At 41.8% G+C, this 26,468-nt stretch overlaps 1 protein-coding gene across 3 annotated transcripts in view; it reads left to right on the forward strand.

Annotated features, from left to right (window-relative positions):
• Positions 1–26,468, forward strand: part of ASTN2 (astrotactin 2) — a gene marked incomplete at both ends in the record, with an annotated part of 911,329 nt that overhangs the window by 399,061 nt on the left and 485,800 nt on the right. For all 3 annotated transcript variants that reach the window (XM_082657265.1, XM_082657266.1, XM_082657267.1), the window contains one exon: positions 18,378–18,545. In XM_082657265.1, the coding sequence (XP_082513391.1) occupies positions 18,378–18,545 (168 nt within the window). The remainder of the gene's footprint in view (positions 1–18,377; positions 18,546–26,468) is intronic.

Here is a 26,468-nt window from a genome sequence, read left to right on the forward strand (position 1 = left end):
GAGAGCCACAACTACTGAGCCCGCATGCCACAACTACTGAAGCCTGTGCGCCTAGAGCCCGTGCTCTGCAACAAAGAGAAGCCACCGCAGTGAGAAGCCCACGCACCACAATGAAGAGTAACCCCCGCTTGCTGCAACTAGAGAAAGCCCATGCACAGCAACGAAAACCCAATGCAGCCATACATAAACAAACAAACAAACAAATAAATAAAATAAGAGGAGCCCTCAGAGTCAGATAATGGGCATATAGTTCATCAGCTGGTGAGTGGCAGGGTTGAGGCACCAACCAGTTCTTTCTGATTTCAGAGCCTGGCTCCCGTAAGCTACACCCCCTGAGAACAGAATGAAAGAACTCATCCTTCACATGCCATGTACCAGAAATGTGGATCTCAGTCATCCTATATCCTGTTTGAGCCTCAAGACCTTCATTTGGTCCTCACATAAAAATCTTACCCTTTCTCTCCTCACCTTTCCCAGAATTCATAGTAGGCTCAGCTGGTGCAGGGCTGGTGGCTGTGGACGCTGCGGTGAGCCTAAACTGAGCCTCCTTTGTTATGTTGTCCAGGTACCAGTATTCTGTATTTAGGCAGCTGTTCTCATCTCCGCCAGATGGTGAAATCTGTTTCATCAACATGACTGTTGAAACGTCTGATTTTTGGAAGCCTTGCCTCATGTACTCCTTTGTAGTATCATAAAACAATTAAATTTAGGCTTAGCATTAATTTGAATTATTGTCCGGTTTCCAGAAAATATCTTCTGGAAATGTCAAGAGGAGGTATTACATGTCTTTGGAAATATTAAGTATTGAATTACAGTATTATGTCACTTTCCCCCTGCCATTTCTCTCTCGTTCACACACACACAGCATGGTCTGATTTATGTTGCAGGCACCACCGTGAGAAACTCAGTACGTAGGGAAATAACCAGAGATGAATATTGACAGAGGCCAAACACACACACACACACACACACACACACACACACACACACACACACACACACACACACACACACACACTAGTAGTGTGGATTGGTTTTCCTCAAAGTAAGAAGAATGGGAGGCAGCCTGGTGTTACAGACAGAGCTCTAGACTCAGAGACGGGTGGACTGAGCTCTGATTTGGAATCATCAGCTCCTTAGCCGTGCAGTTTAAAACATGTACCTTTGACATCCTTCAGCTTCAATTTCCTTGTCTGTAAAATGGAGGTAAAATTAACATTTGCCCTCCAGAGTTATTTCTAGGATCAATTAGATTAACAGCAGCAGCAGTAATAAAAACTTCCATTTGATAAGTAAGGTACACAGAGTCACATATGATATTCCTTCAAATGCTCCAAGGTAAATATTATTCATCCTCTTTTAGATGAGGAAGCTGAGGAAAGGAATATTAAGCAGATCCCAAGGTCATTCAAATAAAAAATGGTAAGGACACTTTCTGAATCCAGGTTTGCCAATTCCAAGGTCTGTGCTTTTCCCACTGAATTCAAAGGAGAAGAGAATAGACGGTACGAGATCTAGAGAGAAAGGAACACACACACATGTACATACATGCATGCATGCACACAATGACAGACACACAAAAGCAGGCAGGTGCCTGGACCTAATTTGGTCAGTTGGCATTGAACCTACGGTGTGGCAATGAAACAGATCCGGGAGGAATTGCTAATATGGTTATTCTTAGTACTCACAGTTGTGAGTCGTCCTTGCCAAACAGGCCCTGACGTTTGTGCGGATTGCTTGGGAAAGGCAAAAAGAAGCGTGTTTCATAGAAAAGGGTGGACCAGAAGAAGGAGATGGGGCAAGGAACGTAGTTAAACGGCTGGATCTGGAAAATCACAGAGCACGTTCATGCGTCTGTTAATTCAGCCAGCCAGTCATGTCCTAGCCACAAATTTTGTATTTTCATTACAAATTTATTGAACCTAATAGGTGCCAGCCATTTCTCCAGGGCCTCTACAATGTTACCTCACTCCTGCGACATATTTCTTTTTAAATTTTTATTGGAGTATAATTGATGTACAATGTTGTGTTAGTTTCTGCTCAACACAATGAATCAGTTATAAATATATATATATGTCCACTCTTTTTAAGATTCTTCTCCCATATAGGTCATTACAGAATACTGAGTAGAGTTCCTGCAACATATCTTAAAATAGTATCCCTTGTTCCTGCCCTAGCCAGCTTGCCCCGGGAAATTGTGAAAATCAGAGATGCTGCTGAGATAAGCCATGAATCCACACAGGGAAAATGACCATTCTTGGGTAGACAGGGTAAAGGTTTTCTTCTTCTAAATGAAGCTTTTGTCTGACTGTTTCCCAGGCAGGGCCTCCATGTTGCAAAGCTCCAGGAGCAACATCTAAATAGGGTAGAGTTATTCACAGAATTATCTGTGTTTCTGTATGTACACATATGCAAGCATATATGCAGAGGCACACTCAATTGTCCAATTATATTGTATATATGAAATATACAATAATATATATACCATATATGGTATATATGGATAGACATATGATTATGCATAGCATGATGTTTTTTTTGCTATGTAAATTTTGTCCCCGGAATAGTACAACTCAGAGGCCCTAGCCAGGCGCAGTCCTGTTCTTAGGCAATTCACGTGTTTTTCATTTAATGGTCATAGAACCTCTGTGAAATAACTATTCCCTTTGTACAGATGTGGAAACTGAGGAGGGTTGCCAAGATTAAGTGATTTGTTCCAGGGTCACACAGTTACTCAGTGGCTGGGCTAGGATTTAATCCATGCTTGTTTGACTCCAAAATCCAGACCTCTAACTCCCATTCACGTTCATGTCTTATGTGAGGAACTGACAGAGAGGGAAGTTTTTCAGTATTAGTCAGACCTAAAGGATCTTTGCGTTTTGGGAGCAACTGTCCATGTTCATTTAAGAAGCACTGATCTTATTGGATCAAAAAGAAATCCAACATTAAGATTGTGTTTGATGCATAAATTCCCAATGAATTAATGAAGGAATTTTTTTTTAAAAAGAAAGGAAGAAAAGATAAATTATTAAATTAAAAGTAAATAGCTGCTTTTAATCTTTAACCACAATTCTTCTTTAAAATTTTAAGTAACAAAGAAAAACGGGAAGCATTTTATGACTTTGTTCTTTTCCCCTGTTGCCTAGCTTGATACCAAATTGTTATATCTCTGGGGAGAAAAATAATTTTTTTGAAATTTCAACACGTTAAACCTCTTTTGTTCAGACTCAAACACCCCTAACTCAACCTTGAAGCAAGAGCAAGGATACATAAAGGCTTGTGGAATTCTGTGGCAATCTGTTTTAGCTAGACTTTGATCACATTTTGAGGTGGGGAAGATAGAAAGCATAGAAACACAATTGCCTGGAGCAAATATGGGTCTGGCACTACAGGGAAACCTCTATTTGGGGAGAGGGAGCAAGGCTTTGAAACAGCTTTATTTGGAAATAATTCTCTTGCTCACCTAGAACACCAGTGGCCTGTCTATAGCCGTGCTTCCTTTTCTGGGACATCTAGTGATGGATTCTTCCACGTTTCTTCTATGACATGGACCTCACAAGGGTATTAGCATTTCATCTTCCCATCGAAGGATCTCTAGCCTCATGACAACTTACTTTCATGGAATCTATTCTTTGTTTATTTTTTATTTTATTGGAGTGTAGTTCATTTACAATGTTGTGTTACTTTCAAGTGTACAGCAAAGTGATTCAGATACATATATATATATATATATCAGAATATATGTATATATATATATATTCTTTTTCAGATTCTTTTCCATTAAAAGTTATTACAAGATACTGAGTATGGTTCCCTGTGCGATACAGTAGGCCCTTGTTTTTGCCTATTTTATACGTAGTAGTGTGTATGTGTTAACCCTAAAATGCTAATTTATCTCTCTTCCCCCCCCACTATCCCCTTGGTGCCCATAAGTTTGTTTTCTATGTCTGTTGAGTCTGTTTCTGTTTTGTAAATAAGCTCATTTGAATCATTTTTTTTAAGATCCCACATATAAGTGATATCACATGATATTTCTCTGACTTACTTCACTTAATATGGTAATCTCTAGGTCCGTCCACGTTGCTGCAAATGGCATTATTTCATTCTTTTTTTATAGACGTTCCTTAAAAAACTAAAAATAGGGTTACCATATGACTCTGAAATCTCATTCCTGTGCATATATCCAGAGAAAACTCTAATTCAGAAAGACACATGCACCCCAATGTCCATAGCAGCACTATTTACAGTAGCCAAGACATGGAAGGAACTTAGATGTCCATGGACAGATGAATGGATAAAGAAGATGTGGTGTATATATACAGTATACTACTCAGAAATGGAATTTATTCTTCATCGTCAGTGTGAAATCCTAGAACAAACACTGAGCTAGAAGTCACAACACTCAGGTTCTGGTCCAAACTCAACACTTTCCAGCTCTGTTGCCTTGGGAAATTCAGTTCACCTCTTTGACCGTCACCTCCATCACGTTGCTAAGAGGCTGGGAGTAGTAAAATCTAGGTTTTAGTTATGGACATTTCACTAATCCCAGTGGGATCTGGGGCACACCTCTCTCCTTCCTTAGCCCTCAGTTTCTTTATTTCTAAAAGAAGAGGGTCTCCCTGTAGCATCCATTCTCAGTGAGGACAGCAATACTTCCAAAGGGATGAAACTGATTCTTGGGAAGTACAGGGAGGGGGGCACAAAAAATCTTACTCCTTTTATGTACAACAAAAGCACAGTACATAAACAGATATACAGTATATCTGTGGTATTAAAAGTTTATGGGTGGGGGAGTGATTAGGGGAAAAAAGGTCTAAAAAGGTTGTTTAGTGTGTGGTGATTAAAAGTTGAGAGGGACTTCCCTGGTGGTCCAGTGGTTAAGACTCCGCGCTCCCAATGCAGTGGGTACAGGTTCGGGTTTGATCCCTGGTCGAGGAACTAAGATCCCACAAGCCGCATGCCATGGCCATACACAGAAAAAAATAAAAATAAAAAAAATTGAGAAACTCTAGAGTAGAGGAACTGAGAGTTTTCTAACACTTTAGAATTAAACCTGTTAACTTAGCATCAGACAGTTCTGTTCTATTGTATGATTGTTCCAAGAAAATTCTGATCTTAACCAAGTTTCTGTCTTCCTTAGACCTTAAAAAACAGTATTTTCGGGCTTCCCTGGTGGCGCAGTGGTTGAGAGTCCATCTGCTGATGCAGGGGACATGGGTTCGTGCCCCAGTCTGGGAAGATCCCAGGTGCCGCGGAGCGGCTGGGCCCGTGAGCCATGGCCGCTGAGCCTGCGCGACCAGAGCCTGTGTTCCACAGCGGGAGAGGCCACAGCAGTGAGAGGCCTGTGTACAGCAAAAAAAAAAAAAACAAAACCCAAAAAACAAAAAAAATCCCAGTATTTTCATTTACAATAAACAAAAGGAAAGAGGTAACCCTCTTTCAATTAGCCACTGAACTATCGTAGCGTTTTCTTAGTGTCTTTCTTCTCCTCGTCATATGCATCTCATTCACATACTGCAGCAAGATTACGTATTCATTGCAGCCAAGCTGCCATTCCCTCTGCCCATCCAGTGGTGTTGGGAGGACTTGGAACCAGGTCAGGCAGCAGACTGGGCACCTGTGGAATGAATGAAAATAGCTTAGTTCAGACGAGGGTTTTTATCCTGGACTCTACTAACCCCCAAGGGGGTCCATGGATAGAACTCTAGTTCAGTTACTGGTTTCCTTTGGAATACCATGCATTATGTTTTATACATTTCAAAACTTTATCCTGAGAAGTGATCCACAGGGACCAATGACACAAAATAAAGGTTAAAAAATGGAGCAAACGCCAGGCTTAAGAGATAGTTGCTGTCCAGAAAGAGGTAATATATCAGTTTGCTAGGGCGGTCATAACAAAGTACCGCAGACTCTGCGGCTTAAACGACAGACGCTTATTTCCTCACAGTTCTGGAGGCTGGAAGTCTGAGATCAAGGTGTTGGCAGGGTTTCTTTTGAGGACCCCTCTCCTTGGCTTGTCGATGGCTGTCTTATGGCCGTCTTCTCCTTGGTCTTCACACGGTCTTCCCTCTGCGTGTGCTTGTATCCTAATCGCTTCTTCATGGAAGGACACCAGCCCTATTGGACCCACCCTGATGACTTCATTTAACCGTAATTACCTCTTGAAAGATCCTTTCAACAAGTACAGTCATATTCTGAGGTACTGGACGTTAGGATTCCAACAAATGCATTTTGGGGTGGACACAAGTCAGCCCATAACAGATAGAGAGAGTACAGAGAAATAGGTTGAAGCTGATCCAAGGAAAAGAGAACGAAATGGCAGAAGGGAAGAGAGCTGGAAGGAGAAGGTCAGGTTAAGGCATCGAGTGGCAGATTCCTCTCTCAGACGCCTGTAAGAGAATCACCCCTCAACCCTGCGACCCTAGAGAGCTGTTGCTCTCTCCCAGAGGCCGAGCACCTCCAGCTACCCACACTGGCTCTGCTTACTCTCCCAAGCCCTCAAACTGTTGTTTTTAACCTCACTTTTGCAGAGTTTGATCACTCCTTAAACAGTGTTTCGTCAATGGCTGGTGGTAGAATGTATTCATTCTACATTGTGTGGGGCTCTGTGGATTGGGGGGTTAGGGGAAGAGGTAGGAGTGGGTGCGTTCTTCAGGGGGTCTATTGGGCTGAAGGTAGTTGCGCTCCTTATTCCTGCTTCATCACACTTTGTGTTTCCTCCTGTGTCCCGGAAAGACGTTTCTCCCAGGTCCAAGTCAGATGGGATCCTCATGGGGAAACATGATGTAACAGAAAGAAGGAAGCCTGTAATGATTTTGCACCCAAAGAAAGAGGGAACAGGAGAGAGAGAATACGTTGGGCTCAAAAAATTCCCTGACCTTCTATGTGAAGACCATCTTTCAGCCATACAGTCCTTCCCTCCTCTGCTCCCCATTCACCACTGTGACCAGAGCCTTCTTTTGAAATTTTCTATCCATGGTTTTCAGAGGTCTGTGTCATGATTTGAGGTGTAATGAAAGAGATTTGCGCGGCTGTCTGGCTCTCCAGGCGGTTTTGTCTGATGCTACCTCCTTCCGTGGTATTTTTAGTTCTCATCTGTAGCTCTCTGTGTCTTTGGGGGCTGATGTGCCTCTGGCTTTTCCGACTCCACTACGGAGTGTCCTGAGCTCCCCAGCTCACCCCGATCTATGCCACACAGTTAAAGAAGCAGGCTTATAATCAATGTAATTGAAGATCAGAGTTAATGACTACCTCCGTGCCCAGGCGGTCCCCTGAGCAGCGCCGCACTTCAGATGCAAAATAAGGAAACGATTGGGCTGAACTGAAAATCCATTTGGCTAATTAGATGATGTATATTCCCACAGCCAGTGAGAGAAAAATATGTATATATTTTAAAATAAGGAAACATGACATTTTGAAGTTGAGACTTTGGCAAAGATTCATTTCGGAGTCATTGCACTCTGAGGAAGTTGACTTGAGCACAAAAGAAAACTCTCAGAGCACCCAGAAAAAGGGAATGCATTTGATCCAAAGTCAAGAAGATAAAACAGGGGTCCGCTGGAAAACTAGAGATACAGGAGACACGTGGAATAAGGCATTTTGATTCCTTTCCTGTGTAAATATTTATTCTCAAAGTACTGGTAGAGTTTACCCAGGGAGAACTGCTTGCTACTCTGGCTTATAACACTTTCTCTCTCCCTTCCCCCACCCTCATTCAACACACACATGCACACATACACAACACACACACACATCTTCTGAACCTCCACTATACTCTAAGCACTGTGGTGATAGCACAGTTACATAAGGCACGGTCTTTGCCTTCAAGAAATACACAGTCTAGATGGGAGAGTAGGAAAAAGAGGATTAAAAACACTCATGCTTTGCCTTAGATTTGCCACTTTGAACTTCCTTCCTTCCTGGACTACAAGTTTTCAGTGGATAGACACCATGTTTTGCTCATCCAGAGCATAGGAACAGGGCATGGCACATAGTAGGTGCTTTATTTGTTAAATGAACAAATGTATGAATGCATGGATGAATCTATAACAGGGCATATATAGCTGTTAGTTGAGTGGAATACCTTGTACGTATTAGAGAGATTAAGAGGCATATGAGCCAGGTCTGAAGCCGAGGCTTAAGGGGCAAATTCCACCTCAGCTTTTGCCTAGTTTGTTGTTCTTTTTTGCATTCTTCAAGGTCTAGCTTAAAGACCGACTCTAATGATTCCTCTCCGATCCCCCTTTTTCCTTCCCCTTATATCCACTTAATGCCCATCCCTTTCAGGCAGTTCTTACAACACTCTAGGATGTATTATATCTACGTGTCATACGTTTGATCTCCCTCGTTATTCTACAAATTTCTTGATGGAGTCAGTCTGTTTTTCAATCTTTATGTCTATTTCTTACTCAGGGAGCAGTTTAATAACTGTTGGCTAAATGAACACATAGATTAAGCCTTGATTAGATTTTGCAGGTACTTCATTTCACTCTCTGATGTGGCAACTCCCTGCCACACACCTTTGCCACTTCACACTGAGTCCCTCTGGCATCTCTAGTCATCCACATCACAAGCCCATGGGGTGAACAAGAGCTCAGGAGCCACGAGAGCAAACTTCAAGTTTTACTGTGGAACTAGGGAGACACGGAAGGGCTAGGCTTGTGTTCTGGCTCCCACAGGCTGAAAAAAAACTAACCTTTGGGATCAATGAGGAAGCATTTCTACTTCACAATTCCATCATAAAGTAAGCTGAACTTTCCTCTAGTCAAGCATGGAATTTTTTTTTTAATATCTTTATTGGAGTATAATTGCTTTGCAATGGTGTGTTAGTTTCTGCTTTATAACAAAGTGAATCAGTTATACATATACATATGTTCTCATATCTCTTCCCTCTTGCCTCTCCCTCCCTCCCACCCTCCCTATCCCACCCCTCTAGGTGGTCACAAAGCACCGAGCTGATCTCCCTGTGCTATGCGACTGCTTCCCACTAGCTATCTATTTTACGTTTGGTAGTGTATATATGTCCATGCCACTCTCTCACTTTGTCACAGCTTACCCTTCCCCCTCCCCATATCCTCAAGTCCATTTTCTAGTAGCTCTGTGTCTTTATTCCCATCTTACCCCTAGGTTCTTCATGACCTTTTTCTTTTTTTTTTTCCTTTGATTCCATATATATGTGTTAGCTTACAGTATTTGTTTTTCTCATTCTGACTTACTTCACTCTGTATGACAGTCTCTAGGTTCATCCACCTCACTACAAATAACTCAGTTTTGTTTCTTTTTATGGTTGAGTAATATTCCATTGTATATATGTACCACATCTTCTTTATCCATTCATCCAGTGATGGACACTTAGGTTGCTTCCATCACCTGGCTATTGTAAATAGAGCTACAATGAACATTTTGGTACATGACTCTTTTTGAATTATCGTTTTCTCAGGGTATATGCCCAGTAGTGGGATTGCTGGGTCGTATGGTAGTTTTATTTGTACTTTTTTAAGGAACCTCCATACTGTTTTCCATAGTGGCTGTATCAATTTACGTTCCCACCTGCAGTGCAAGAGTTCCCTTTTCTCCACACCCTCTCAAGCATTTATTGTTTCTAGATTTTTTGATGATGGCCATTCTGACTGGTGTGAGATGATATCTCATTGTAGTTTTGATTTGCATTTCTCTAATGATTAATGATGTTGAGCATTCTTTCATGTGTTTGTTGGCAATCTGTATATCTTTGGAGAAATGTCTATTTAGGTCTTCTGCCCAGTTTTGGATTGGGTTGTTTGTTGTTTTGTTACTGAGCTGCATGAGCTGCTTATAAATTTTGGAGATTAATCCTTTGTCAGTTGCTTCATTTGCAAATATTTTCTCCCATTCTGAGGGTTGTCTTTGGTCTTGTTTATGCTTTCCTTTGCTGTGCAAAAGCTTTGGAGTTTCATTAGGTCCCATTTGTTTATTTTTGGTTTTATTTCCATTTCTGTAAGAGGTGGGTCAAAAAGGATCTTGCTGTGATTTATGTCATAGAGTGTTCTGCCTATGTTTTCCTCTACGAGTTTGATAGTTTCTGGCCTTACATTTACATCTTTAATCCATTTTGAGCTTATTTTTGTGTATGGTGTTAGGGAGTGTTCTAATCTCATACTTTTACATGTACCTGTCCAGTTTTCCCAGCACCACTTATTGAAGAGGCTGTCTTTTCTCCATTGTATATTCTTGCCTCCTTTATCAAAGATAAGGGGACCATACGTACATGGGTTTATCTCTGGGCTTTCTATCCTGTTCCATTGATCTATATTTCTGTTTTTGGGCCAGTACCATACTGTCTTGATTACTGTAGCTTTCTAGTATAGTATGAAGTCAGGGAGCCTGATTCCTCCAGCTCCGTTTTTCGTTCTCAAGATTGCGTTGGCTATTCAGGGTCTTTTGTGTTTCCGTACATATTGTGAAATTTTTTGTTCTAGTTCTGTGAAAAATGCCAGTGGTAGTTTGATAGGGATTGCATTGAATCTGTAGATTGCTTTGGGTAGTAGAGTCATTGTCACAATGTTGATTCTTCCAATTGAAGAACATGGTATATCTCTCCATCTCTTTGTATCATCTTTAATTTCTTTCATCAGTGTCTTATAATTTTCTGCATACAGGTCTTTTGTCTCCTTAGGTAGATTTATTCCTAGATATTTTATTCTTTTTGTTGCAGTGGTAAATGGGAGTGTTTTCTTAATTTCATTTTCAAATTTTTCATCATTAGTGTATAGGAATGCCAGAGATTTCTGTGCATTAATTCTGTATCCTGCTACTTTACCAAATTCATTGATTAGCTTTAGTAGTTTTCTGGTAGCATCTTTGGGATTCTCTATGTATAGTATTATGTCATCTGCAAACAGTGACAGCTTTACTTCTTTTCCAATTTGGATTCCTTTTATTTCTTTTTCTTCCTTGATTGCTGTGGCTAGAACTTCCAAAACTATGTTGAATAATAGTGGAAATAGTGGGCAACCTTGTCTTGTTCCTGATCTTAGTGGAAATGGTTTCAGTTTTTCACCATTGAGGACGATGTTGGCTGTGGGTTTGTCATATATGGCCTTTATTATGTTGAGGAAAGTTCCCTCTATGCCTACTTTCTACAGGGTTTTTATCATAAATTGGTGTTGAATTTTGTCGAAAGCTTTCTCTGCATCTATTGAGATGATCATATGGTTTTTCTCCTTCAGTTTGTTAACATGCTGTATCACATTGAATGATTTGCCTATATTGAAGAATCCTGGCATTCCTGGGATAAACCCCACTTGATCATGGTGTATGATCCTTTTAATGTGCTGTTGGATTCTGTTTGCTAGTATTTTGTTGAGGATTTTTGCATCTATGTTCATCAGTGATATTGGCCTGTAGTTTTCTTTCTTTGTGACATCTTTGTCTGGTTTTGGTATCAGGGTGATGGTGGCCTCGTAGAATGAGTTTGGGAGTGTTCCTCCCTCTGCTATATTATGGAAGAGTTTGAGAAGGATAGGTGTTAGCTCTTCTCTAAATGTTTGATAGAATTCGCCTGTGAAGCCATCTGGTCCTGGGCTTTTGTTTGTTGGAAGATTTTTAATCACAGTTTCAATTTCAGTGCTTGTGATTGATTGTTCATATTTTCTATTTCTTCCTGGTTCAGTCTTGGCAGGTTGTGCATTTCTAAGAATTTGTCCATTTCTTCCAGGTTGTCCATTTTATTGGCATAGAGTTGCTTGTAGTAATCTCTCATGACCTTTTGTATTTCTGCAGTGTTAGTTGTTACTTCTCCTTTTTCATTTCTAATTCTATTGATTTGAGTCTTCTCCCTTTTTTTCTTGACGAGTCTGGCTAATGGTTTATCAATTTTGTTTATCTTCTCAAAGAACCACCTTTTAGTTTTATTGATCTTTGCTATTTTTTCCTTCATTTCTTTTTTATTTCTAATCTTATCTTTATGATTTCTTTCCTTCTCTGACTTTGGGGTTTTTTTGTTCTTCTTTCTCTAATTGCGTTAGGTGCAAGGTTAGGTTGTTTATTTGAGATATTTCCAGTTTCTTAAGGTAGGATTGTATTGCTATAGAGTTCCCTCTTAGAACTGCTTTTGCTGCGTCCCATAGGTTTTGGATCGTCTTGTCTCCATTGTCATTTGTTTCTAGGCACTTTTTTTAATTTCCTCTTTGATTTCCTCAGTGATCACTTCGTTATTAAGTTGTGTATTGTTTAGCCTCCTTGTGTTTGTATTTTTTACAGATTTTTTCCTGTAATTGATATCTAGTCTCATAGCGTTGTGGTCAGAAAAGATACTTGATACAATTTCAATTTTTTTATATTTACCAAGGCTTGATTTGTGACCCAAGATAAGATCTATCCTGGAGAATGGTCCATGAGCACTTGAGAAAAATGTGTATTCTGTTGTTTTTGGATGGAATGTCCTATAAATATCAACTAAGTCCCTCTTGTTTAATGTATCATTTAAAGCTTGTGTTTCCTTATTTATTTTCATTTTGGATGATCCGTCCATTGGTGAAAGTGGGGTGTTAAAGTCCCCTACTATGAATGTGTTACTGTCGATTTCCCCTTGTATGGATGTTAGTATTTGCCTTATGTATTGAGGTGCTCCTGTGTTGGGTGCAAAAATATTTACAATTGTTATATCTTCTTCTTGGATCGATCCCTTGATCATTATGTAGTGTCCTTCTTTTTCTCTTGTAATAGTCTTTATTTTAAAGTCTGTTTTCTCAGATATGAGAATTGCTACTCCAGCTTTCTTTTGATTTCAATTTGCATGGAATATGTTTTTCCATCCCCTCACTTTCAGTCTGTATGTGTCCCCGGGTCTGAAGTGGGTCTCTTGTAGACAGCATGTATATAGGTCTTATTTTTGTATCCATTCAGCCAGTCTGTGTCTTTTGGTGGGAGCATTTAATCCATTTACATTTAAGGTAATTATTGATATGTATGTTCCTATTCCCATTTTCTTAATTGTTTTGTTTTTGTTATCGTAGGTCTTTTCCTTCTCTTGTGTTTCTTGCCTAGAGAAGTTCCTTTAGCGTTTGTTGTAAAACTGGTTTTGTGGTGCTGAACTCTTTCAGCTTTTGCTTGTCTCTAAAGGTTTTAATTTCTCCATCAAATCTGAATGAGATCTTTGCTGGGTAATCTTGGTCGTAGGTTTTTGTCCTTCATCACTTTAAATATGTCCTGCCACTCCCTTCTGGCTTGCAGAGTTTCTGCTGAACGATCAGCTGTTAACCTTATGGGGATTCCCTTGTGTGTTATTTGTTGTTTTTCCCTTGCTGCTTTTAATATTTGTTCTTTGTATTTAATTTTTGATAGTTTGATTAATATGTGTCTTGGTGCATTTCTCCTTGGATTTATCCTGTATGGGACTCTCTGTGCTTCCTGGACTTGATTAACTATTTCCTTTCCCATATTAGGGAAGTTTTCAACTATAATCTCTTCAAATATTTTCTCAGTCCCTTTCTTTTTCTTTTCTTCTTCTGGGACCCCTATAATTCTAATGTTGGTGTGTTTAATGTTGTCCCAGAGGTCTCTGAGACTGTCCTCAGTTCTTTTCATTCTTTTTTCTTTATTCTGCTCTGCAGTAGTTATTTCCACTATATTATCTGCCAGGTCACTTCTCTGTTCTTCTGCCTCAGTTATTCTGCTATTGATCCCATCTAGAGTATTTTTAAATTCATTTATTGTGTTGTTCATTGTTGCTTGCTTCTTCTTTAGTTCTTCTAGGTCCTTGTTAAATGTTTCTTGCATTTTCTTTATTCTATTTCCAAGGTTTTGGATCATCTTTACTATCATTATTCTGAATTCTTTTTCAGGTAGACTGCCTATTTCCTCTTCATTCGTTAGGTCTGGTGGGTTTTTATCTTGTTCCTTCATCTGCTGTCTGTTTTTCTGTCTTCTCATTTTGCTTATCTTACTGTGTTTGGGGTCTCTTTTTGCAGGCTGCAGGCTCGTAGTTCCCATTGTTTTCGGTGTCTCTCCCCAGTGGCTAAGGTTGGTTCTGTAGGTTGTGTAGACTTCCTGGTGGAGGGGACTAGTGCCTGTGTTCTGGTGGATGAGGCTGGATCTTGTCTTTCTGGTGGGCAGGTCCACATCTGGTCGTGTGTTTTGGGGTTTCTGTGGCCTTATTATGATTTTAGGCAGCCTCTCTGCTAATGGGTGGGGTTGTGTTCCTGTCTTGCTAGTTGTTTGGCATAGGGTGTCCAGCACTGGAGCTTGCTGGTCGTTGAGTGAAGCTGGGTGCTGGTGTTGAGATGGAGATCTCTGGGAGATTTTTGCCGTTTGATATTACGTGGAGCTGGGAGGTCTCTTGTGGACCAGTGTCCTGAAGTTGACTCTCCCACCTCAGAGGCACAGCACTGACTGACTCCTGGCTGCAGCACCAAGAGCCTTTCATCCACACGGCCTGTCTGTTGTGAAGCAGTTGTACCTTTTGACAATGCAAAAGACTTATTTAAGAGTTCCTGCCCTTTGGCACTTATAATAACATCACCTCTGGGAGTTGATTTCTAGTGTACGGACCCTGTTGGCTCCCAAACATCGATTTGTTGCTCCAACTTTCAAGCTCTGGGGAAGCTGGTGCCACTTTGGGGAATTTTGAAGGGAAAGATCCTCAGGACAAGCTGTCCCGGCAGCTGCTAGGGCCTTACCCCCAAATTCCCCAACCAGGGCCGGCTGGCCACAAGTAGCAAGGCTCCTGGCTGGCTGCGCCAACATTTGTTAAGAGTCCAAGCTCGTGCTGCTCACCGCACTACAGGACAGTAAATCAAGAAATGAGTTGCTGGGGCGAGGAATAGTGACTTTGTTCAGAAATCCAGCGGACCAAGAAGATGGTGGCCTCACGTCCCACAGAACCATCTTGCCTGGGTTAAAATCAGGCTCCTTTTATCAAGCATGGAATTTTGATTTCATTATTTCATTAAGCAGATAGTCACCAAGCTCCTAATATGTGCAAAGCCTTTTTACTGAGAGCTGGATTGCAACGGAGTAATGAACGAATCCTTCCCTGCAGGAGATCACAACCTATTAGAGAAAGCAAAAGCCCTTCAACACTATAGGAACACACTGAAGGGGGATGCACAGACTCCCAGAGGAGGAGGAGAAAGACCAAGGAAGTCACCTCTGCCTGATACCCAACCAAAGCTCCAATTCTCAAGACAGTCTGGAATAATGGGCAGGTCCCAGCTTTGAATGCTGAGAAACCTGGGTTCAGTTTCCCCTTTGGCCACTTAATAGTTGTGCAAGTTTGGCTGAGTCAACATCTCTCTGAACTTCACGTTGTCCTTCTGTAAAAGCAGGGACATACCCATGCTGCAAGGCTCTTGTAAGGATTAAGTGAGCATTCATCCCAGGATCTGGACCAGAGAGTGCGTTCAAAGGATGGTAACTTCCTTGTGTCATTAAACCAACAGTATACCTAGGCGTAGTATCTTTTTAAGGAAGCTGAGGATAACCTGCTCTCGAGTGAGTCACTTCCAATGAGAATCATATTTCTCATGTTTGAAAAGATCTGTTAACCAGTATTGCATTCAGAGCTTCCAAGCTCATAAGAAATCCAAGTAGTAATGAAAATAGCTCCAGCAAGTTGAGATTCCCCCATGTGCCAGGGACTTCACGTACTATAGTGGATGTTGTAATGCTGCTTCCAAATCTCTCATTAGAACAGGGGCACTCATTCCCCCAGCCACCTGGAATGTTGACGGTTGACCACTCTCTCTCAGTCTTCCTTGGAGAAATGCCCTCCATTAAAAGGGACCACTTCATCCAAGTTTATGTCCCTTCCCCGGGGATGTCTTACAGCCTATGACTGGCTCTGTGGGGATACGAAGACCTGACACCCTTATCTTGATTTGGAACAACTCAGAAGGACCATCTTAGTTCCAGGGCTTCCCGTGGGATCAGCTGAGGACTTTGCTACAACGGCATGGCGATCTACCTTCTCCCTCTGCCCAACCCCTCTTTGCTCATGCCCTCACAAGAGAACACCCCCAAAAACCTCCTGCATGTCAGTCTCTGCCATTAAGAGTGATTTCTGGTGAACCTGACCTAAGACAAATGCATTGTCTCATTAAATCCTTATCTTTTTTTAACCCTGTGAAGGGGAAATCAGTATTCACAGCTTTCACAGGATATAACTGAGGATTTATTTTCTTGTCCAAGTTTACAGAGCTGGTGGGTAGCGGAGTGAAGATCTGAATACGTATCTTGCTGACTCTATTCTCTTTATCCCTGTGCTGTGTCGCTTTCCTCAAGTAGTGGGATTAGCCAAACTCAGCCCTGGGACATAATTCAATATCCATCCCTCAGTCTTTAGTGAGAATAAATACAAGAATTATCCACTTAAACAGCATGACTGTGCTTTTTAAAAGAAAAATCTGTAGTTGATACTGACGTTCAGTGCCTTGCACAAGGACCCATGTGACATGTTTCTGCTCGGGCTTAGTTCCAGAGGGGAAAATATGGCTTTGGAGATCGATTTGCATATCTCCCCTTGCCAGAAATTTAAAATATGGAATCCAACAGACTTCTTCTTTTTTTGCTTTAGCTGCCAAGGATTTTAAGGCCAACTTCAAATGTGGTCATTTCCTTTTCTCCCAGCCAGATGCTATCTACTCCCAATGCTTTGCACATAGAGTCCTCTTTCATCCTCACCAAAACCATATCGTCCACTGTGCTTTTATTTAGGAACTCATTCTATACAATGATATAAATCATAACATGTGTATGACTTAGAGAAGATAACATTGCCTGCCATGCCCATATCCTTTCCAGGGAATCTTAGATCCTCAGGGCAGCCAGGTAGGGTTTGATGTGGCCCTGCCTCTCTGACCATTGCCCATTGGACCACAGCTGGGTACCAGAGGCAAGACGAACCCGACCATTGGTTAGCCAGCAGGGTCTGATAGGACCTGACAAAGAGGTTGCTGCCAAACCCACAGGATGTCTATTAATTGAGTCCCTCTTTGGAAAATTTAAATTGCCTACACGGAAAGATTTTGTTGCTTGGTAGTGAGGTAGAGAGAAGCAGATGTAGGGAGAGAAGCCAAGTCATGCTAATTTTGAAACAATTTAAGATCTCCTTCTGCTGAGGTCTCTAGATCTGCCATAAATCTAGAACCACTCTCCAAGTCCAGCTTTGAGGAACCTGGTCCTATTTGAACTCTTTTTTTCCCCCATTTCCCTCTGTGAAATTCTACCTTCACTATATTGCGACATATATACACTCAGCATTTACACCCAATATGCAGCCACCCTGAATGGGCTTCTGCTCCTTGACCCCAAAGAATATATGTAATATATGTATGTGTATATGTGTATGTAAACCACATATGGCTGTGTAAGTGTGTATGTGCGTGTGTGGAGGGGGGGTCTCTGTTTGGCCTACACAGGCTTTCAAGAACCAATTTAAACCATCATTTCCAAATCGGTTGATTACAATAAAAATGTAAATTTTCAGCCTCTCCTGATGAAAACCTGAAGTCCTTGCACCGCTTACCTTTAGACCCATTTGACAAGAGCTGGCTAGAGCTGAGTTGCACCTGCTTCATTTTCATAGAGCCTTTAGTACCCAGTTCACCCCAAACTCCATCTTTCCTTATTATATCCCAACATTAAGGCATCTTCCATTGCATACGTGCTGCTTTTCTTTGAAAGGTGCTACAGATTTCTTTGAATCCATCTCTCTCTCTCTCTTTCTTTCTCTCTCTCTCATACAATAAAACAAAACAAAACAAAACGCAACCAAGGCCAGGGGGCCAGCATGCTATTTCCCTTATACTCAGCCAGTGCTTCCAAGGGATATAATCTGCCTCCCCGCTGTGGGGTATTAGTGAGTGACCCCTGTTCCAAGGGGGATGCCTGGGTGACAGAAACAAAAGCTCTTTTTATATTTTAAATTTGAATGTTTCATCATTCTTTACTAGGACAAGTGAGGCACTGGCTAAGCACTTTATCTACATTGATTTATTTCATTTTCGCAACAATGAGGTGGGTTCCGTTACTATTCCTATTTACAGGTGATGTAGCCAAGGCCCAGAGGCATTGAGTGACTTGTCCAAAGTCCATGGCCGGTAAAGGTGGATCCAGGATTTGAACCCAAGTCTCTGTCAGTCCTAAGGGCCTGACCCTTAGGCACTAGGCTGAACTGCCTCTCACGTCTGACTTGTCTGTCTCCACTGGCAGCTGACATCATGACTGGCACATTGTAAATGCTCTGTGAATGTGTGTAGCTAAGCGAGAACAGAGGACCTGGGGTCACGGGGCGGATGGCTTGTGTGCACCTGTCTCTGTTCCTGCCCTGCAGCATCAGTGGCAAGACACCTGTACCCTAAACTCGTGGAGAAAGTAGCTCTCTCTCTGTTTCCCCACAGGGAGCAGCTTTGTGGTGAGTGAAGGGAGCTACCTGGACATCTCCGACTGGTTAAACCCGGCCAAGCTGTCCCTGTATTACCAGATCAACGCCACCTCCCCATGGGTGAGGGACCTCTGCGGACAGAGGACCACAGATGCCTGTGAGCAGCTCTGCGACCCAGAAACCGGTGAGCCATGAGCAGGGATGGGGATAGAGGGAGGGAGGGTGTCGGCTGGAAGATGGTCTGCACTCCTTCTGCCTGAAGAATCATGGCTTCTGAGTGATTGACAAGGGGCCTTATGTAAAGGTCCATCCATCCCACTGGGGGTTAAACTATGTGCTGCCATTGCCGGACAACAAAGCAAATACTTATAAAACCACAGCATCTCAGAAAGGACCACAGAGAACATGTAGTCCAATTTCAGCAAAGCAAAGTGTCTGAATGTCACCAGACATCCCTGAGCTTAGATCCTATCTATCAATACCTTTCACTAGCTGGGTATTCTTTATCATTTTTTTTCATTTTTATTGAAATATAATTGACATATAACATTGTATAAGTTTAAGGTGTATAATGTGATGATTTAATACACATATAAATGATTACAGCAATAAGGTTCATTAACACTTCCATCACCTTACTTTTTTTGTGTATGTGGTGATAGCATTTAAGATCTACTCTCTTAGGAGTTTTCCACATGTAATACCATATGGTTAACTGTTCACCATTCTGTACATTAGATCCCCAGAACTTTTTCACCTTAAATGGGGAGATGTTGGCTGTAGGGTACAAACTAGCTGGGCATCCCTTAGCAAGATACTTTCTCTCTCTGAGTACTAGAGAAGGAAAGTAGCATCTAACTCACAACCTGTTGTTAGGATTAAATGAGATAATGTATGGAAATCTCCTAGTGTGCTCATTTATTCATTCATTCGGTGGATATTTATTGAGTAGCCGGCACTTTTCTAGGCATTGGTGACCTAGCAGTGAACGAAAAAGGCAAAATCTCTGTCCTAATTAAGTTCATATTCTACAGAGACATTATATTTGCACTGCCTGAGAAGATAGCCACTAGCCACCTGTGGCTGTTTAAATTTAAGTTAATTAAAATTAAATAAAAGTAAACATTTCCTCAGCCACGTTAGCCACATTTCAAGTGCTCCATAGCTAATGTGTCCAGTGGTTACCTCTTGGAGGACTCGGGACATTACCATCATTGCAGAAAGTTCTGTGGGACAGTGCTGCAATAGACAAACAGGTAAATGTGGATATGCTATGTCAGGGGATGATAAATGCTGGGGGGAGAGCACGAAGCATAAGGGATGCTGAGCTGGGAGTAGGGGTGGAGTTGTTATTACAGAAAGAGTGGTCAGGGAACGCTTCTCCAAGGTGGTAACATTTGAGCCGGCACTTTAAGACGGAGACGGTGGAAGCCATGCTAACATCTGCGGGGAAAGCATTCTAGGCAGAGGGAATAGCAAGGGACAGCCTCTGCAGCAGGAGCACAGGAAGATCCCATTGATTCAGCACTAGCAGGAAGACCAGTATGGTTGGAGGGGAGAGAGAGAGAAGTTAGGATGCAAACTTGAAAAGAAGCTTGGGAAGGGGGTGGTGATGGGGGGAGGTTGGAAGGCCTTATATAGGAAAAGGACTTTGGATGTTACTCTGAGTGAGATGAGAAGTCATTGGAGGATTCTGAGCAAAGGAGCAACATGATCTGACCTACATTTTAACAGGACCACTCTGACTGCTGTGTGACAAATCAACTTAGAGGGCGTTCAAGGGCACTGTTTTTCCAATGTAGACAGGAGTTGGTAGTGGCTGGGAACACAGGGATTAGGGGAGAAGATGGTGATAAATGATCAAATTCTGGATATATTTAGAGTGTAGACTTGACAGAACTTGTTATTGGATATGGAAGATGAGAAATAAAGAGGAGTCAAAGATGATTCCAAATCGTTCAGTCTGAACAGTGACATGACAGACTTATCATCTGTTGAGTCAGAAGCTGCTGTAGGCGGGTCAGGGCTGAGGTGAAGGGGATGGAGACTGCCATTTTGGGTATTAGTTCAGGATGACTCCTAAACATCAGGTAGCGATGAGAAATAGGCATTTGAATCCAAAAGTCTTATTCAAAGAAGAGGTCTTAGCAGGAGATGGAAATTTGTGAGTCAACAACATACGGATACTATTAACCCCAAAGACACCATCTGATCTACAGTTATGGCTTAGTAAATGGACAGCATCTTACTCATAGTTGCTGCCCAATAGCTACTAATGTCCACAAACAGGGAAATAGGAGTTAGAGAGGAGAAAAGCTTACCGAGATCACAAAGCAAGTTAGAAATGAAGCTGGCATTAGAACCCCAGTTTCCCTTCTCCCCGTCCTGTGCTCTTCCCTACAACTCATACTGGTATATTTTTCTCTGCAATACCACCTGCCTCTCCATTGACAAGATTCTGGCCATCTTGCCTGAAAATCTCACTGTACTGATGCCATGAGGAAGGTTCTGTAGAGCTGAGGGGACTCAGTGGCCCAGGTCAAGATTTTGCTTTCTCTACACAAATTCTCTTCTGCTTCTCCATGGGGCAAGCAATTCGGGAGTAAGGAGAGGGATTCTCCAGGCTAACCCCTGTGTCTCTGCAGAATCAGGCAGGGACTATGCTTTCTAACCATCATTCCCTCCTTATCCTTTAGTTGGGAGCCTATATTCAGACACATTTTTCCAGCCTTTACATAGGCCTACTGGGGAAGCTATTCAGAAAATGTGATGCAACTCTAGTGTACCATTGGACCAGACAGCTGAATCTTCTTTCTCTTAATTAAAACATTTAGACTTTAAGGCACTGACACGCTAAGCAGTATCCTCTTACCCCCAACACACACATACACACACACACACACACACACCACACACACACACACACACACACACACACACACACACACACACACACGCAATCAGCCCCTTAGAGTTGAAGATGTTGCTAGAATCCACTGGGTTGACCTTCTCAACTTTATCACTGATGATACTGATACCCAGAGAAGAAAGATAAAAGGAACAAAGTCACACACACAGGTGGCAGAGCCAGGATTCAAACCTAGGATGCTGTGCTCCTAACCAATGCTTCTCAAGCCCTCAGTAGGTCTACAGTGAGGCCTGAGATTCTACTTCCCTAAAAGGCCGTCAGCTCTTGCTGATATTTCTGACCCAGGTACTACCCTTGGTACAGCAAGGCTCTAAACTCTTCTTCCCAAATAGTCCTGTCATGTTCTAAACAAACAGCGAGAGGCCCAGTCACCGTATTTGTTAATTCATTATTTATCTTGACAAAATCATGCTTACTTTTATCACTTTATCTCCTGCCTCTATTTGTCACATACCATGGGCTCTAGGTCCACTGACACCTGCACTTCCCTGAAGGCACCATGCCTTTTCATGCCTGCGTCCCTTTCATGGGCTGTTTTCCTCCCCCTTGAAATGTCTTTCTCCTCCTTTTACTTGGAGACCAGGGGCTCTTTTTGTTGTTGTTGTTTTGGTTTTTTTTGTTTGTTTGGTTTTTTTTGCGGTACACGGGCCTCTCACTGTTGTGGCCTCTCCTGTTGCGGAGCACAGGCTCCGGACGCGCAGGCTCAGCGGCCATGGCTCACGGGCCCAGCCGCTCCACGGCATGTGGGATCCTCCCGGACCGGGGCACGAAGCCGTGTCCCCTGCATCGGCAGGCGGACTCTCAACCACCGCGCCACCAGGAAAGTCCCAGGGGCTCTTTTTATTTCCATTTCATGAAGCCCAAACATCCTTCCTCTCAGAGGCATTCATGACTCGCCACCCCCAGCCCTGACCAAATTCAGGGGTCCTCCTCTCTGCTCTCATAGCCTCCGTGCCTCCCTGTGTTATAGTCCTTGCCCCTGGGCGGTCATTGTTCTTTCCTCGTCTGGATCTACCACCAGACTTTAAGCTCTGCTAGGGGCTGGAGAGGGGGATTCAAAGCATGTGTTTTGCTCATCTGTGTATCTTTAAAACTTATCATTATACTGACATATAATTCATTCACAAAAAAAAAATGAAAGGGGGAAGCAGGGGGGAAGGAGGGAGGAAGGAAGGAAATTTCCCTTCCCATGCTCCTTGAAAAATTTGTATTCACCAATTTTCAGCTTCTTCCTCCATACCCACTTACATATAAACTCAGATTAAATATTTTCCAACACTAGAGAAATTGGGTCACCAAGAGCTGTCCAGTAGCCACACCAGCTAGAGAGTCTCACGCTCCCATTCAGCTACATACATTCCCAAGAACATTCCCCTTTGCATTCTCCTCTCTGCTCACATTCACCATCCTCCCACCCCCCAAACACCCTATGCAGAGTTTTACCTTCTGACTAGAGTTCAGGCTCTTCCCTCTACCTGAAATTTCTTCTATCCTTTAATTATCTACTTTCCAAAATTCTATTTACTTAATTACCTCTCATTTCCTCTCTGTAGAATGGATGACTTCTACAGTATCACCAGAGTTTTCTGTTGACTAGAAATTTGATTAAAACGTGAGTTATTGTTTGGAAACTGCAACGCTATAATGTAAGCTCCTTCCAGCTTACTGCTGTATCTTATTTATCCTTCAGCAGAGCACCTTGCTGTTACAAATCACAGGACATAAGTGGATGGGATGATCTACAGATAAGGAGTGGAAATAGGAACATAAGTTCCCTAAATATATTTTCATGGAGCTTGACTCAAACCCACTATGTAAAATTTATTTCAGTTTGTTAAATCCGTTCAAGCAATATTTTCTTAATTCCACAAATGCGTTAAGTCTTGTGTGTCAAGTGCTATGAGAAATCACAGACAAACTGGACAATGTTCCTGCCTTCATGGATTTCACATTTTTGCAGGGATTAAAAATAATACGCTCCTCTACAGCTATTATAAAAGACACAATGTAGAATAAATCAAGAACAGGCATTTATAGAGTACCTCATGCCTGGAGAAAAGGGAGAAATGTATTCTAGATGGGAATTTCAGGAGATCCATCATGGAAAAGATGACCTTTTAGCTGAGCCTTGTAGAATCAGTAGGGAGTATGAATAAAAAAGGTGCTTGAGCAGAGGAATCTTGATGATGGAGAAAGAGAGGAAGTAAGTCTAGAGTGATTCCCAGAACCAGAGAGCAGCATAGCTGGGCTGGCCTCTGGAGAATGTGCTGCACATGAGGTAGAGGAAGAGACCCTGAGCCCTTCCTTCTGTTGGGGGGATCTATAGGGCTGAACCAAGTCATGGAGTCCAAGTACGGATCATCATGCCTTAATGCTTTATTGGATGTGTCAGCAAGAAGGATCATTCTTCCCAGCTGACCAGAAAGGAGAAGGAAATTGGGGAGATAGTGTTGCTGAAGAATGTATAATTGCCATGATGTGTGAAGGAGCCTGGTCAAGTTTTCCTGCCTCTGTGCCATAGCCCAGCTCAGGTGTGTTTGTCCAGGGATTTCAATAATTAGTACCACCTGCAGGGCCGATTATGGAATTGATTCCAGAGTGTGCTGGAGCTGGCTTGTATGGAGTTAAAATCTGAGTTTATATATAGGCGGATATAGAGGAAGAAACTGAAAGTTGGTGAATTCGATTTTTTCAAGGAGCCTAGGGAGGGAAATTTCCTTCCTTTCTCCCTCCCTCCCTCCCTCCCTCCCTTTCTTCCTCCTTTCATTATTTTCTGTGAACTCATGAGAGTCGAGTGTTACCATCTCGTCCCAGCTGTTTGTTCAGTTCTGTCATGCAGGTAGCTTGGAAATTGGCTGTGATGAGGGTATTTATACCCAACAAAATTGGTAAATGTTACAAATCGTGGCTTATTTTCTTTGGAAAGCCAATCATTAAACATTTGCCATCGTAACAGTGGATGGGATGAGAACAAACTAATCAAGGACCAAGGCAAAGAAGAGTCTCAGTGATGGCTCAGAGAAGGCTTGAAAATGTTGCCGGAGGGCGGCATCATGCTCCCTTCCAGAATAAACTACCGTTACTCTGCAGCTCTCTGAAGACAGGAAGTGAACATTCAAGGACTACGTGCTATGGTCCGATCAAATGCAGCACCACACAGTCCAAATGATCAGGCCTTGACCTTAAGAATGGGGAGAGTGACATGGATAAAGGGGATCAACTCTATGGTGATGGGTGGAAACTAAATTTTTGGTGGTGAGCATGTTGTAGCGTGTACAGAAATAGAAATACAATGTACACATGAAATGTATAGTGTTACAAACCAGTTACCTCAGTAAAAGTAATTTAAAAAATGTCATCATGGGTGAATCTTAGTGTGAAACAGCTTTGTTAAATCTCAGCAAATGGGTGGGGTATCATGTTAAATTCTGTGTACAAAACCATTGACAGTATGGCCCCAACCACATGAGGCAGGTAGCTGCAGAACACTAACTCATTTAGTCACTAATTCTTTCACCTATTCGTTTATTCATTCAAGCCTTTAGTGAACCAGAGTAGAATTGGAATATCCTTTGGAATCCTACAGAACTGGGTTCAAATGCTTGCCTTTCTGTTTACTGACTTTGGCAGGTCATTTAACATATCCAAGCCTCAGTTTTACATATACAAAAAGAGGCAAATAATTCCCATTTTGCACAGTTGTCATGAGAAGAAGATGAAAAATCACATTTAAGATGCACTTGGTACGGTACCTAATTTATGGTGGGCACTCAAAACATAGTGTCTACTGCTATATTTTATAATCAGTTATTTAGTCCATAGTGTCTTCACTTCATTAATTTAATAAACATTTCAATTAATTTAACAACTATTTTATGAAATACCTTTAGTTCAGCAATGCACAACTGTGTTAGATTATGTGAGAAGAAAGTAAGATACAGCCTCTGGCCTCTAAGACCCGACCACCTAATGAAGAAACTTGCAGTAACCTGGATGTTTCCATCTGCTGGCTTTTCATTTAGTCCTTGTGTGACTTTTAAATGTGGGCAATGAAAAAAGTCATAGGCTCTCAATCCTAGTGCCAGCTTTGCCACAGATTTGTCAGTTGACCTTGGGTATGTCACGTATTGTGAACTTCATATTCCTTCTTTTCAACAAGGAGATCAGTGGAAACATAATTTTAATGCTAGAAAGGTCCCTAGCAATCATCTAGTCTGATGTATTGAGGGTCACGGAGGCTAAGCAAGTTGCCTGGTGTCACTCAGTCAATTAGTGGCAAGATACAAATTACAAGCCTGAATAATTCCTAAGTTATTTTCCAGCTTAAAATTCATGTTTCTATGACCTTTTAAGCACTAATAACTTAGAACATAAGTATGATTGAAACAATTTGTAAATGGCATTCAAAGCAGATTGAATTTTCTTTTCAAATTGATACAGATGTCAGTCATATTTGCCATCATACGCAGTTTATTTTCATGTCTTCAGCAGCCACTTTTCATTGCAATTGGATATGAAATGAGAATACAATGTGTGTAGTTATGTCCTATGTATGTCTCATAATGTACTAAATGTTTCCAGTTGTTTATAGATTGTTTCTGTTATTTGCTGATCCCTGTATTATTAACGTTTAAAGGAACACAAGGACTTCATGAAGTTGTAAAGACCAAGAATGCACAGAGAATAAGAATGTCTCTGCCTTGAAGGGGATTGTAGCATGGGGGGTTTCTAGGTAATGTAGTAGATAACATAGGATTTACGTTGGGTGGTGCTTAGTGAGATGTGCAGTTAAATAAGTTGAGATCTATCCAAAGAGAGCCAACTTTCTGGCAGACCAGAGAGGAGAAATTTATATATGAGAACATAAGTTTTATAAAGAGTTGACCTTTGCTCATCTTGTTTATTGCTGCGTATCAGGTACTGAAACAGTTCCTGCATCAATACATCTTTTCTTGAATGAATAAATGAGTGAGTGAATGAATGAGTGAATGAATGAATGCATGAGAAGCAAGTTTCAGTTGCTGAAAGGTCAAGAGTTGGTTAGTGGGTTGGGTGTAGGGTTCTGGTGTCAAGACCAGGAGTAGCCCTAAGGGTGCTGACAGTGACATTTTGGCTAAGTGTGTTTTTGCTGAAGATTTTTTTATCTGGGACAATTAATTCTCTGCTGAAAGTCACCTT

This window comes from Grampus griseus, assembly GCF_964374135.1.
Source record: "Grampus griseus genome assembly, chromosome: 6".
Lineage (NCBI taxonomy): Eukaryota > Metazoa > Chordata > Mammalia > Artiodactyla > Delphinidae > Grampus > Grampus griseus.